At 44.3% G+C, this 12445-nt stretch overlaps 1 protein-coding gene across 7 annotated transcripts in view; it reads left to right on the top strand.

The window, feature by feature from the left end:
• Window positions 1–12445, top strand: part of CPVL (carboxypeptidase vitellogenic like) — a 136313-nt gene that overhangs the window by 38220 nt on the left and 85648 nt on the right. For all 7 annotated transcript variants that reach the window (XM_023250461.2, XM_019825633.3, XM_045052542.1 and 4 more), the window contains 3 exons: window positions 3876–3990; window positions 5137–5195; window positions 7318–7397. In XM_023250461.2, the coding sequence (XP_023106229.2) occupies window positions 3876–3990; window positions 5137–5195; window positions 7318–7397 (254 nt within the window). The remainder of the gene's footprint in view (window positions 1–3875; window positions 3991–5136; window positions 5196–7317; window positions 7398–12445) is intronic.

The following is a 12445-nucleotide window of genomic DNA, read 5'->3' as shown; positions in this document are numbered from 1 at the left end:
TACGTAAACCTTGATTTTCCAGCATCTGACTTTTGCATTTCATTACAGATGAGGCTAGTATTAGCTCATAGGTTGGTTGGAGTGTGGTAGAAAAATATGTGCATGGAGTTTTCTTTTTTCTTTTTTTTTTTTTGATTTTTATTTAATTTATTTTTTTTATTTACATCCAAGTTAGTTAGCATATAGTGCAACAGTGACTTCAGGAGTAGATTCCTTAATGCCTCTGACCCATGTAGCCCATACCGCCCCCCCCCCACAACCCCTCCAGTAACCCTCTGTCTGTGCTCCATATTTAAGAGTCTCTTATGTTTTTGTTCTCCTCCCTGTTTTTTATTATTTTGCTTCCCTTTCCTTATGTTCATCTGTTTTGTCTCTTAAAGTCCTCATATGAGTGAAGTCATATGATATTTGTCTTTCTCTGCCTAATTTCACTTGGTGTAATACCCCCTAGTTCCACCCGCGTAGTTGCAAATGGCAAGATCTCATTCTTTTTGATTGCCGAGTAATATGGAGTTTTCTTTAAAAACGGGCTTCCTCAAGGGGTATTGAGCTCATTTACCTCCTTCAGGAAAGTACAATCGAGGAGCAAGGTCGGCTGAGGTTGGAGGTGTGTATGCTGATCTCTTATTATTGAAGCATTTCAAGAATGCAGTGTCCTGTGCTTCAAAGTTGCATAATAAAGATATTTGGCACCGATGTGTTTGACTTGACTTTGTAGTGTGGCCTCTCAGGGTCAGGCTATTTTTCTGAGAGCCCAGAGGTCCCATCATTGTGCCAGGTCACAGGAAGGGACATGAAAAGGGAGGGGAGGGGAGGGGAGGGCAAAGACCAGAGGGCCAGGGCACCCGAGAGGACAAACTTCCTTTACCCTTGCAGCTTCTCAGCCCTGCCTCCACATCAGAACCACCCGAGAGCTTTGAAAAAGTCTGATGGCTGCCTCACCCCAGACCAATTGATTTGGTATCACTGGCATTTGGGCCTAGGCACTAACGTTTCAAGAAGGTATTTTAATGGGTGGCCAAGGTTGAGAACCACTGGCTCACATGTAGCATACCGTGGCTTCTGGAAGCTCTTGTGCACATTCGGAAAGAGGTGGGGGCTGGGCGTCCACTGGAATGGGTGGGCGCACAGTACCTCCCATTCCCAGGAAGGCTGGACCTGCATCCACTGAGATGCACTGGAAGGTGGTCCCGGTAAGTGGTGTTGAACAGCACGTTAGAGCGTGGGCCGGGAGCTAAAAATCACTTATTCAGACCAAGCACACACAGTCAGGGCCAGGCAGGTTAGGGTACAGATGGTTCTGTTTATCTGGCCCAGCAGAGTTTGCAATATCATTTCATGATCCATTTTCTCACGCCTGTGAGGTGGGCATTATTGCCATTTGATGGACTGGGAAGCCGAGGGCTGGAAGATTCTGAGGGTCAGGATCGCACAGCTGTTTTGTGGCCAGGTAGAACCAGAATCTGCCAGGCTTCCAATTCCAGTTGGTATACCAATGCCCCGCTTCCCCACAGCAGCCTTAGAAAGCCGTCTTTGATTTTAATATTTCCTAGCTCAACTTACAAGAGAAATCCCTAATTCTTTTCAATTCTCTATGGACATTGGCAAGGGGACTAACTAGTGAAAAACTGACCAGGGAAGGTATTGGCCAAAGGTGCAAGGGAAAACACCAAACAAGCTGCTTTTCTGGCCCTCTCATTTATAGAGAGTTTATCTTAAAACCATCTATAACTCCTAGTGTTTCTTTCTCACATCAATCGCTAACATGTGCAGAATACGTATTATATCCCACTCAACTGAGCTTTTCGAAGATTAATTTTAGCCCTCACATCAACCACATGACATAGGTACTATTACTGATCCCCATTTTACAGATGGGGAAACTGAGGTTCAGAGAGCTTGGGCATCTTGCTTAAGGTCACACAGCTAGTAGATAGGTAAGCCCAGATCTGAATCCAGTTAGGGGTAAGAGCTCACGGACTTCCATTATACTGGGCTGATTTTTAGCCCTGTATACAGCCCTACAGTCCTGCTGACCCAAGCTCCCAGTCTGACTCTGGGCTCCTACCTTTTCTACCTGTTTCTTTAACCACAGTGATTGTTTGTACTTATTATACCTTTATCACACATTCCAAAAGCTTTACAAATCTTACCTCATTTAATTCCTTGATGCGGGAGAAGGGACCTCAGGGTAGACCCTCCTAGAGAGGCTCTTGTCCAGCTTACGGCTGTTCTTACCACCACCTCCCTTTCTGCAAGGCTGACTTTGTCAGACTCCTGGTGACCCGAGAGGAGAAATCCCTGTCTCACATCTGTCTTTATGGTTAGAACCCTGTGGTCAGCTCTGCTTCTAGGTTCTTGGCTGTGGTGCCCAGATCTCCTCCCCTTGCGTTAGTCTTGCCTCTGCCCACAGCCTTCTCACATCATCCGGGTAGATGGAACCAGTCCGCTCAAACGTGCAAATGAAACACTGACTGCTCTCTACGTGACTGGGCTAAGTAAGAGGTTGTAGATTTCGTTCTGAGCTAAAGCAATGAGATCTTGCTTGCTAAGCCTGGCTGACTGAACATCAAATGAGCCATGACTTCCAGCCAACACTCACTGTCACATCCAACTGTGAGCCTCCCTGAAGCCACTTTGAGCTCCTTTCAGATTGCTTCTGGAGGATTCACGTAGGGCCTGGTGACCTCTCGTTCACCACTCTCACATCCAGCTCTTTTCTGTGTTGACGATTTTCCTCCGCCATTTCCCTCTGTCTGTGGCATTGTTCCCTGGCTCCTCTCATGGCTGGATCCATCTAGAATTCAGATCTCCTTCAACTCAGGATCTCACTCAGTCTTTCCTTGATCACCTGTGTTTAAAGGAAACACCATTCTTTTCTGCCTTCACCCACTCTCTTACATCGCCTTTATTGCCTCTTCACACTCTTTAATCATTGGGTTTATTCTTTATAGTCTCTGTGTCACATGAAAATAGAAGCAAAAGAGAATAAGTCTTTTTCTTTTTCTTTACTGCCAGAAACTGATTTTTCATCATCCCCACTCTGCCAATGACCTTTTCTTATTTACCTCTTCCCTGTCTCCTAAATCAATTTGTACCTTGTTTGGGGTTTTGTTACTAACTGATTCTGGGCCTATGCACTTCATCTCAGTTCCCTCGTGTTTTTTTTTTTAATGTTTATTTATTTTTGAGAAAGAGAGACAGACAGAATGCAAGCAGGGGAGGGGCAGACAGAGAGGGAGACACAGAATCTGAAGCAGGTTCCAGGCTCTGAGCTGTTAGCACAGAGCCCGACGTGGGGCTTGAACTCACGAAGTGTGAGACCATGACCTGAGCCGAAGTCGGATGCTTAACCGACTGAGCCACCCAGGCGCCCCACAGTTCCCTCATGTTGAATAAAGATGCTGTTGTCCTTGTGGGCACCCTCTCAATGAATGAAATCAGAAAGGCAGTTTGGGCTCCAGTGAAGCAGGTGAACTGTCACCGAGGAGGACAGGTTCTTTGTTGTGCCTCTTTGGGAACATGTTGGCCAAATGCAAGTTTAAACAGATTTAAAAAATATAGCCACGCCCTAGGCAATGTCTGGGGCTCTAGGGGCCTACAGAGGCAAAGCTTCTATCTTCAGTGGGTTTTCTGGCTATTGGCAGGAAAAGACTGAACTGAGCAAGATAGATACCAGCATGATGAGGCAAATACTAACTTAAAACAAGAGATAACCAGCACTGTGCTTGTAATGGAGAGCAGACACCGGGGTCTGGGCAGGCTTTATGAGATTTAGTCGAAGCAGTGAAAAACACAGGGTTTGGATATGTTTGCTTGGGTGTATTCTTTTGCTTAGTGCTCCGTGTGGTCATCGGCTTCTTTGTCCCCCTTAGGTACAGCCCATGGCTGCTCCAGTAGTTCTCTGGCTGCAGGGCGGGCCAGGAGGTTCATCCATGTTTGGACTTTTTGTGGAGCACGGACCTTATATTGTCACAAGTAACATGACTGGTAAGTATTACTTGGACTCTGTTTTCCCATGGAGAGGTTTTCACCTGAAACTTACATCTGCTGCATAAAAAAAAATTAAAGTATACACAGAACCACTAGGAATAGCTTGATAGTTTCAGGTTATAAAAACATAGCTTTCTGACCATGTCTGTCCAAGAAGGAGGAGCCACCAGGCTGAGTGTCCTGGCTGGGCTGCTTTCTCCCTTGAAATCTGAGTGAAAGGTTCTAAGCTATTTTCTTGCAATCTGCTGCTGACTTAAGCAATCTGGGCTTATGAAAGCAGTTGGTATTTATTACTATTTGGGCAAGCTCTTTTGCATGAGCCTAATGGGTGGAATTGTATCCCTAATTATTCACATCAACAGAACAGTATGGTTCAGTAGCATAAATGGTCAGATATCCTGGAAGCAAGATGCTGTGGGTGGAGACGGGTGAAGGAAGGGGCGGAGGAACCACATCTGGTTGTAACCCTGGGTCACCTCCATCTCATTTTGGGGGTTGGGGAAGATTGTTTACTTTCCCTGGGACAGAATTTGGAGGGCGAACGACTTTGTCACTCAGGTATAAAAGAGTTGTTCTCTTTGGCATTAGGAAGGAAGAAGAGGCTTTAGAAGAAGCCGCTGAGAAGGAATCGACGGGAAGTCGATTTCCTTCCCGTGTGGTATCTCCCTGAGGGCTCCGAGGCATGTGTTTCTCGGTGTTTATACCTGCTTATTTATTTCATCCTCAGGTGGGCACAGGGTTCAGTTTTACTGACGACCCCCAGGGATACGCAGTCAATGAGGATGAGGCTTTAGAAGAAGAGACTTTAAGAATGGTTGATTGGACCAGACAGATAGGAGGTTTATGGGGTTTTTTTCTAAGCTAAACAGTTGCAAGGGGTTTTGTTTCCAAACTTTATCCTAGATGGAGAAACCCTCTGGGGGTTTCTCTAGGTCCGGGAAAAGTAGAGGAGAAGAGGGGAGAAGAAAAAAGGTGCTGGTGTCTGTTCCCTACAGTATGAGGCTGAAGCAGTGTCAAAGGGACCCCAGGAGTTCATCGACACGATGGGGACAGGTGGGCTTGCTGGGCTGCTGACCAGAGCCAGGCCGTAGGTGGGCTGGTTGGTTAACGACCCACTCTCAAACCTCTTCTCTGTTTTACTAGTGCGTCCCAGAGAGTTTTCTTGGATCACCACATTTTCCATGCTTTACATTGATAATCCAGTGAGTATCCGATGGTCCTATGAAATGCCAAGTGGGCCTCTCTTGTCTTTTTCCTTTATATAAGGTACATTTAAAAAATAAGGGAAAAGAGGGGTGCCTGGGTGGCTCAGTTGATTAAGCGACCCCCTTCAGCCTAGGTCATGATCTCGCCGTTCCCGAGTTCGAGCCCCGCGTCGGGCTCTGTGCTGACAGCTCGGAGCCTGGAGCCTGTTTGGATTCTGTGTCTCCCTTGCTCTCTGCCCCTCCCCCACTCACACTCTGTCCCTGTCTCTGTCTCTCTCAAAAATAAAAATAAACGTTTAAAAAACATTTTTTTTAAATTTTTTTTTAACGTTTATTTTTGAGACACAGAGAGACAGAGCATGAACGGGGGAGGGGCAGAGAGAGAGGGAGACACAGAATTGGAAGCAGGCTCCAGGCTCTGAGCCATTAGCCCAGAGCCCGATGCGGGGCTTGAACTCATGGAGCGCGAGATGGTGACCTGAGCTGAAGTTGGACGCTTAACCGACTGAGCCACCCAGGCGCCCCAAAAAACATTTTTTTTTAAAATAGGGAAAAGAAACAGGTTTAGGGTTTTCTTTATAAAACAGAATTTAATCTCTTTTTTTTTTTTTTAATTTTTTTTTTTTCAACGTTTATTTATTTTTGGGACAGAGAGAGACAGAGCATGAACGGGGGAGGGGCAGAGAGAGAGGGAGACACAGAATTGGAAACAGGTTCCAGGCTCTGAGCCATCAGCCCAGAGCCTGACGCGGGGCTCGAACCCACGGACCGCGAGATCGTGACCTGGCTGAAGTCGGACGCTCAACCGACTGCGCCACCCAGGCGCCCCAGAATTTAATCTCTTAAACACCATCTGAGATGTCGTTTTTCCAGCATATATCTTTAAATCTGAGTTTGGAGGAATTTTACTTGCTACTTTCTCTCCTCTCATTTTTAATCTTATGAAATGTCCTGTTCACTGAATTATATCATCCAGGATAAGGGATTGGTTTCTTTCGACTGATGATCTGGCTTCCCCATATCATGGGTTATTGTTTAGTATTGGAATTCCTAACATTTCTAGCAGAGTTGTAGATTTCAAAAGTCAAAGCTAGTCTCCTTCATTTATCACAGTGAGCCCCATCTAGGAGCAAAATGTGGGGTTCTCCTTTGGAAGTTCTTCTGAAATTGAGTCCAATAAACAGAAAAATAGGAGAGTAACTTTAGAGTTAGCTTCTGCAGATCAGGAGTGTCGTTGGCCCCTAACTGATTTCTCTGATTTCTCTCACGCCCCAGATGGTTCCGAGAAAACAGATAAATAGGGAGAAAAAAAAAAAGTCCAACGTACTTGTTCCCTCTTTTCCCACCAAGTTTTGTCAGCCATCCTCTTTCCTCGTCTACAATTGTGTATTTCAAAAGAAGTCGAATGAAATGTCCTGTTCCCTTGTGTGTTTAGGGAAAGCAAAAACAAAAATGTTTACACCTAGTTGAGGTGCATCCTTTATGCAGATTTTTGACACAAAGTAAGTGGCAGCTTCTTCTGGATTTACAGCTTGGTTGTCTATGCGCTTCTAGGTGTAAGGAAGTGTTGGTTTCAAACTAATCTTTATTTTAAAACTTCTCTACTGAAGGTGAAGGGGCTTTAGTGGCCATATTTCTCACAAATAAAAAAAATGAAAACACACGCACACACACAAACTATCGTTCATCTCCAGCCTAGAGAGTTCCTTCTTAGCAGGACAGAGCAATGCACCCTCCAGGTTTCAGAGAGGGGACAACTTTGGGTCTTTTGATAGTGCAGCGTTGGGGGGTGGGCAGGAAAGGTGAATGGCTCCCCTTTAAATCAATATCTGGCAGGGTCCACATTGTAGAATCAGGACAGCTCAGCCACTGACCCCAGGGCAGAGCTTTGCGCTGTTGTTCTATTTGGGGTTGGTGGAGGGGAGAGGCAAAAGGTGAAATGCAGCACTGCCCCCACCATGGGGATGGGTAAAGGCACATGGGGTAGTGTGGCAGAAATCCCAGCTCAGAGGCTTGGCCTTTGGAATAAGGTCGATTTCCTTCCCGTGTGGTATCTCCCTGAGGGCGCCACAGCATGTGTTTCTCGGTGTTTATACCTGCTTATTTATTTCATCCTCAGGTGGGCACAGGGTTCAGTTTTACTGACGACCCCCAGGGATACGCAGTCAATGAGGATGATGTGGCACGGAATTTATACAGGTAAAAGGTCTTGGCTGTCTCTTGACCTTCTTCAGACCAAACGTTTTTCTATTTCAATACGGAAATTCACCCAATGGTGTCAGTAGTGCTAATGGATCCTCATGGACTAATTCTTAAAGACATATTAAGAATACTTCTACGTGAGGACCTCACACACGCACGCACGCACACACACACACACACACACACACGTGTGCGCGTGCGCACATGTGCGTACACACAGTCTGCTTTTTGCTTTGTTACTTTATCACTGATAACTGTGAAAATGGCCGGCAGACTTGTTGGGATGAGCACTGGGTGTCATCTGTAAGCAATGAATTGCCAAATTCTACTCCTGAAACCAATACTGCACTATACTTGAATTTATTATTTTTATTTTTTTTTCAACGTTTATTTATTTTTGGGACAGAGAGAGACAGAGCATGAACGGGGGAGGGGCAGAGAGAGAGGGAGACACAGAATCGGAAACAGGCTCCAGGCTCTGAGCCGTCAGCCCAGAGCTCGACGCGGGGCTCAAACTCACGGACCGCGAGATCGTGACCTGGCTGAATGAAGTCGGACGCTTAACCGACTGTGCCACCCAGGCGCCCCTGCCCTATACTTGAATTTAAATAAATCAAAAAAAAAAAACACAAAAAACAACAACAAAAAATGGTCAGCAAGAAAATAACAAGGAGGGCTGAAATCCTAAGGCACGATTGTAATTTTGTAAAAATATCCTTTAAGAGACAACAGAAACGGAACAGAATATCCGACCAAAGATTATTTTCAAGCCTTTCAGCTAGGTGCCTGAGAGGATGTTGTGTGCTTCCCAACATTGTATTTGAACTTTGCATTTGCCCAGAAACAACATCTTCTTGCTCGTTTCTCTTTTTTTCTCGGGACTCCTCTTTCTGTGGCCTTCAGATGTAATTTTCCCCTCTCTTGCTTCTCCTTCATGACCCCCAGGCTGAAAGCTTAGCTTGTTAGCTGGTCTCTGACTTTTTCCTTCATCTTCCACAACTATTCTTTTACTTAAAAAAAAAAGAAAAAAATGGAAAGAAGATGTAAAGTTGTAAGCCTGGTCAAACACTGCACATAGAAGTTCTTCTTTTTTCGTACTCATATTTGCTATGGCTATTTTTAGTACTTTTTTTTTTTTTTTTAAGTAAGTGACCATTCTTATTTGGTCACATTTTTCCAGTCTGTAAATTGTTACTAGAGGTCAAGTCCCGAATTCTTTCAGATCAGTAGGGTGCCACCTTATGCCCTATAATCATTTACTCACAGAACCCTAGTGGCCAGAATGAGATAACCAACTCCCCTATTTCCTAATTGTACCACACACTCATTCTGCTGATTACTTGAGCAAACCCAAGTAATTGGTTGAGCAAACCCAACCAATTGCTAAAGTGAAAGTAAATCTAATAACAAATCAGAGTTTTCTGATCTCTGGCAAAAGTTTTCCATTTTATTCTTTCTCCCCAAGGCAGATGGCTAGGGAACGGAGGAAAGAGTAACTTCTGGCCTTTCTTCCTGAGACATTTCTTTCTGTCTTCTCTGCGGACCTAGAAAACAAATATGGCTGTTGTTTTCTACACTTTCTTTCTTTTTTTTAAATTTTTTATTAAAAAAAAATTTTTTTAACATTTTATTTATTTTTGAGACAGAGACAGAGTGCGAGCGGGGGAGGGGCAGAGAGAAAGGGAGTCACAGAATCTGAAGCAGGCTCCAGGCTCCAAGCTGTCAGCACAGAGCCCGATACGGGGCTCGAACTCACGAACCATGAGATCATGACCTGAGCCGAAGTCGGACGCTTACCTGACAGAGCCACTCAGGCGCCCCTGTTTTCTACACTTTCATTTGTCATTTGTCCCATTATTTAGTCGCTTCCATTCTGTGTCCAGGGGCATGGCTAGGACCCCACACTTCTGCTTCCAGGTACATTGGGTCCTGGGAGCAGATTAGCCAGATTTCCACAGGATTCCCCCTTCTCTGCCCCTAGCTCAGGCACCTCCTCTTTCCCTATAGACACATAATCATGATGGCTGTCCTTGCAAGTTTACTCAAGTGCCATGAGCAGTGACTGTGTGCTCTCATTTTTCAGATAGAACACCTACTTCTCCCCTTATTCCTCCCTGCCCTCTCTGACCCTCTTTTGGTTTAAATCCAAACAAGCTCAGTTGTTTAACTAGCAAACACCCAGAGGGCGGAGGTTCTGTGGTGAAGAAATGCATCAATCCCCTCTAAGCCAGAGCATGCAACCCGCCATTCTTTTTCTGTCTCTTCTTCCCCTCCCCCAAAGATGCTTACAGCTTCCAGTTGACCCTCTGTGTGGATGTATACTGCTGACATGTGGTACATCTCCTCTTAGATGACATGTAAAGAGAACCTATTTCAAAGCATCCATTGTTTATAGCTGTTTTAGTTCTTTTTGCTTCAGGCTCTTAGAACTGGAAAATAGCTAATCAAGGGTAGTGCAGAAAACTGATTTCAGCTGTTTCCTTTATAGTTTACCCTATTTGTTTCCCTTTGTGACTACATTCTTCTCTCCAGCTCTCCAGATGGGTGTTTGGAATAAGAAGGTCGCTTTGAAACCCATAAACGTAGGTTTAAAGAGTAGACCTTCTTTTTCTCCTTTTGAAAACCATCTTTTTTTTTTTCCACTGAAAAACCCATTCCTTTTGACTATTCATAGTCCGTGCCTATAAGGAGTAGACTCCTAAAGAGGCATTTGACGTTCACACTTAGGCTGCCCTTGTGTGTGTTTGTTTGGAAGCAAAGGCTTTTTGCTAACCAGACATTTAAATATTCGATTTTTTTTAAATTTGGAACGTGCTATTGAGCCACAATGCCCCTCTGATTTAGGTAAAATAAATAACTAAATATACTAAAGAATAACAAATTTACTAACTTTGATCTGGAGTGTATGGTCTGGTACCATTCCCCTTCTACCACTGTTTATCGATTGCCTGCTACGTGCCAGACATTGTCCCTGATGCTGGTAATTGAGTAGTCAACCAGCTCCCCTAGTCCTTGGTCTGGTGCTTACCCATCTTGAGCGTGCCTGAAGTTAGTTTCTTAGCAGCCAGATGGAGACGCTACTATCATTCTATTCCACCTGCCGCTTTGTATGGGGAATAGTATCAATTGCTAAAACGTGTTTCATAACCATGTGACTATGAAACTGGTTTCACATATTAAATGAGAACACTGGACGGAGCAGATCATGGCCCGGCCATAGTGGGGGTGGAATGAAGGCGAAGGATGGCTGCCCGTGTGCCACTGCTGAACAAAACTGCCGAGCTTCCTGGCACTGTGCTTATTTCAGCCACACTGTTACTGACAAAAGCTCCCCCTTGTCTGGCCTTTGTTGGCATGGAACTTTTGCTTAGATTGTTTTAACTTCTTTTTAACGTCTTGTGTTCATTATGCCTCTGACTCCATTAGACCTCTCCAAATTCTCTAGTGCATTATCATTTCCATCTACTTGCTGTGCCCCGAACCTACCAGCTTCCCTTTTTACAAAATGTATCTGAGGAATAATTTCTTCCGAGTCATTTTCCCCTGCGAGGTAGATTTCTTCTTCTTGTCCTTCAGTGTCACTTTCTACCACCAGATGGCCTTTGACTAAAATTCTAGCTGTTAGCAAAAGCCCCTGGCACAATGCTAGCAATGTTGCCAAATGGCATCGTCTGGCAGAGGCAAGCTTCCTGCGACAGCGAGCTCTTGTGACTGTGCGTGGACAGCGAGCTCGTGTGACTATGCACATACACGCATGCGTGCAAATGTGTGTCTATCATGTATTATATATTTTAGCAATTCTGCTTCTAAATTTGAAATTTTATGTAGGCGTGATTCTAGATTGTATTTTTGAGCAAACCCTCACCGTGGAATAAGAATTACATATAGTTGACTAAGACACAGTTAAACAAGCAAGTGGCATATGTAAATCTAACTTACTAAATTTACTTTTTTCTTCCTTCACTCCCATTTAAGAAAGATCTACCAGGGCGCCTGGGTGGCTCAGTCGGTTAAGCGTCTGACTTCAGCCCAGGTCGTGATCCCACGGTTCGTGGGTTCGAGCCCTGCATTGGGCTCTGTGCTGACAGCTCAGAGCCTGGAGCCTGCTTCAGATTCTGTGTCTTCTTCTCTCTCTGCCCCTCTCCTGCTCATGATCTGTCTGTCTCTCAAAAAATAAATAAGCTTAAAAAAAAAAAGACCTACCAAAGGCTTGGATTAGCCAAATTTTTGTTCTGATCCTCTTGTGATATTAAAACTATAACTTCCTCAAGTGGAGAACTTGGAAACTTCAGCTAGAGAATCCTGGCATTTTCAAGCTAGAAGTAACCTGGAAGGTTAGCTCCTTGAATTAAGATTGCCAGATGAAATACAGAATGCCTAGTTAAATTTTAATTTCAGATAAATAATGAATAATTTTTATAAATCTAAGTATGTCCTATGTAATATTTGGGTCATAGTTATGCTAACACATTATTTGTCATTTATCTGAAATTCAAGTTTAATTGGACGTCTTGTATTTTTATTTGCTAAATCTGGCAACCCTAACAACTTTAACAGATTCTCCAAGGAAATAAACTTTAAGCCAAAGCACGAGGCTTAATTGAGATTTACTATGTTAAACTGTCTATTGCCATTCCAACTAGCAGGAAGAGAGAAGAGAAATAGTTTTTAGCCTGAAGGTTGGCGAGGGAAGGGTAGAAAATAAACTCCTATTTTTATCTTTATGCTAAAGCCATCTTATTGCCAGAACAAACATGGAAGCTATATAGTGCAGCTTCCCAGATTTAGTTGCTACAAAGGCTTTACTTACTGTCAATAATAAATACAGAAATACACCAAAACTCTACAGTGGTCTTTCATGATGGATTTTTATGGAGCCTTTGCAAATTAAGTGCAGCCAGACCCGGCAGTGAGCAGTGATCATAATGACCCAGTTTTGCCTCTCTGTAACCCTTGAACTTTCTCCTCCTCCTGGTTTTGCAGGGCCTCCTTCCTTGCCTTTCATCTTCACTGGATGGTTCATGGCTTTTAGTCCCTCAGCAGGA

Source organism: Felis catus, chromosome A2 (assembly GCF_018350175.1).
Source record: "Felis catus isolate Fca126 chromosome A2, F.catus_Fca126_mat1.0, whole genome shotgun sequence".
Lineage (NCBI taxonomy): Eukaryota > Metazoa > Chordata > Mammalia > Carnivora > Felidae > Felis > Felis catus.
The sequence above is the reverse complement of the archived record's forward strand: the minus strand, read 5'-3'. Positions and strand labels throughout refer to the sequence as shown.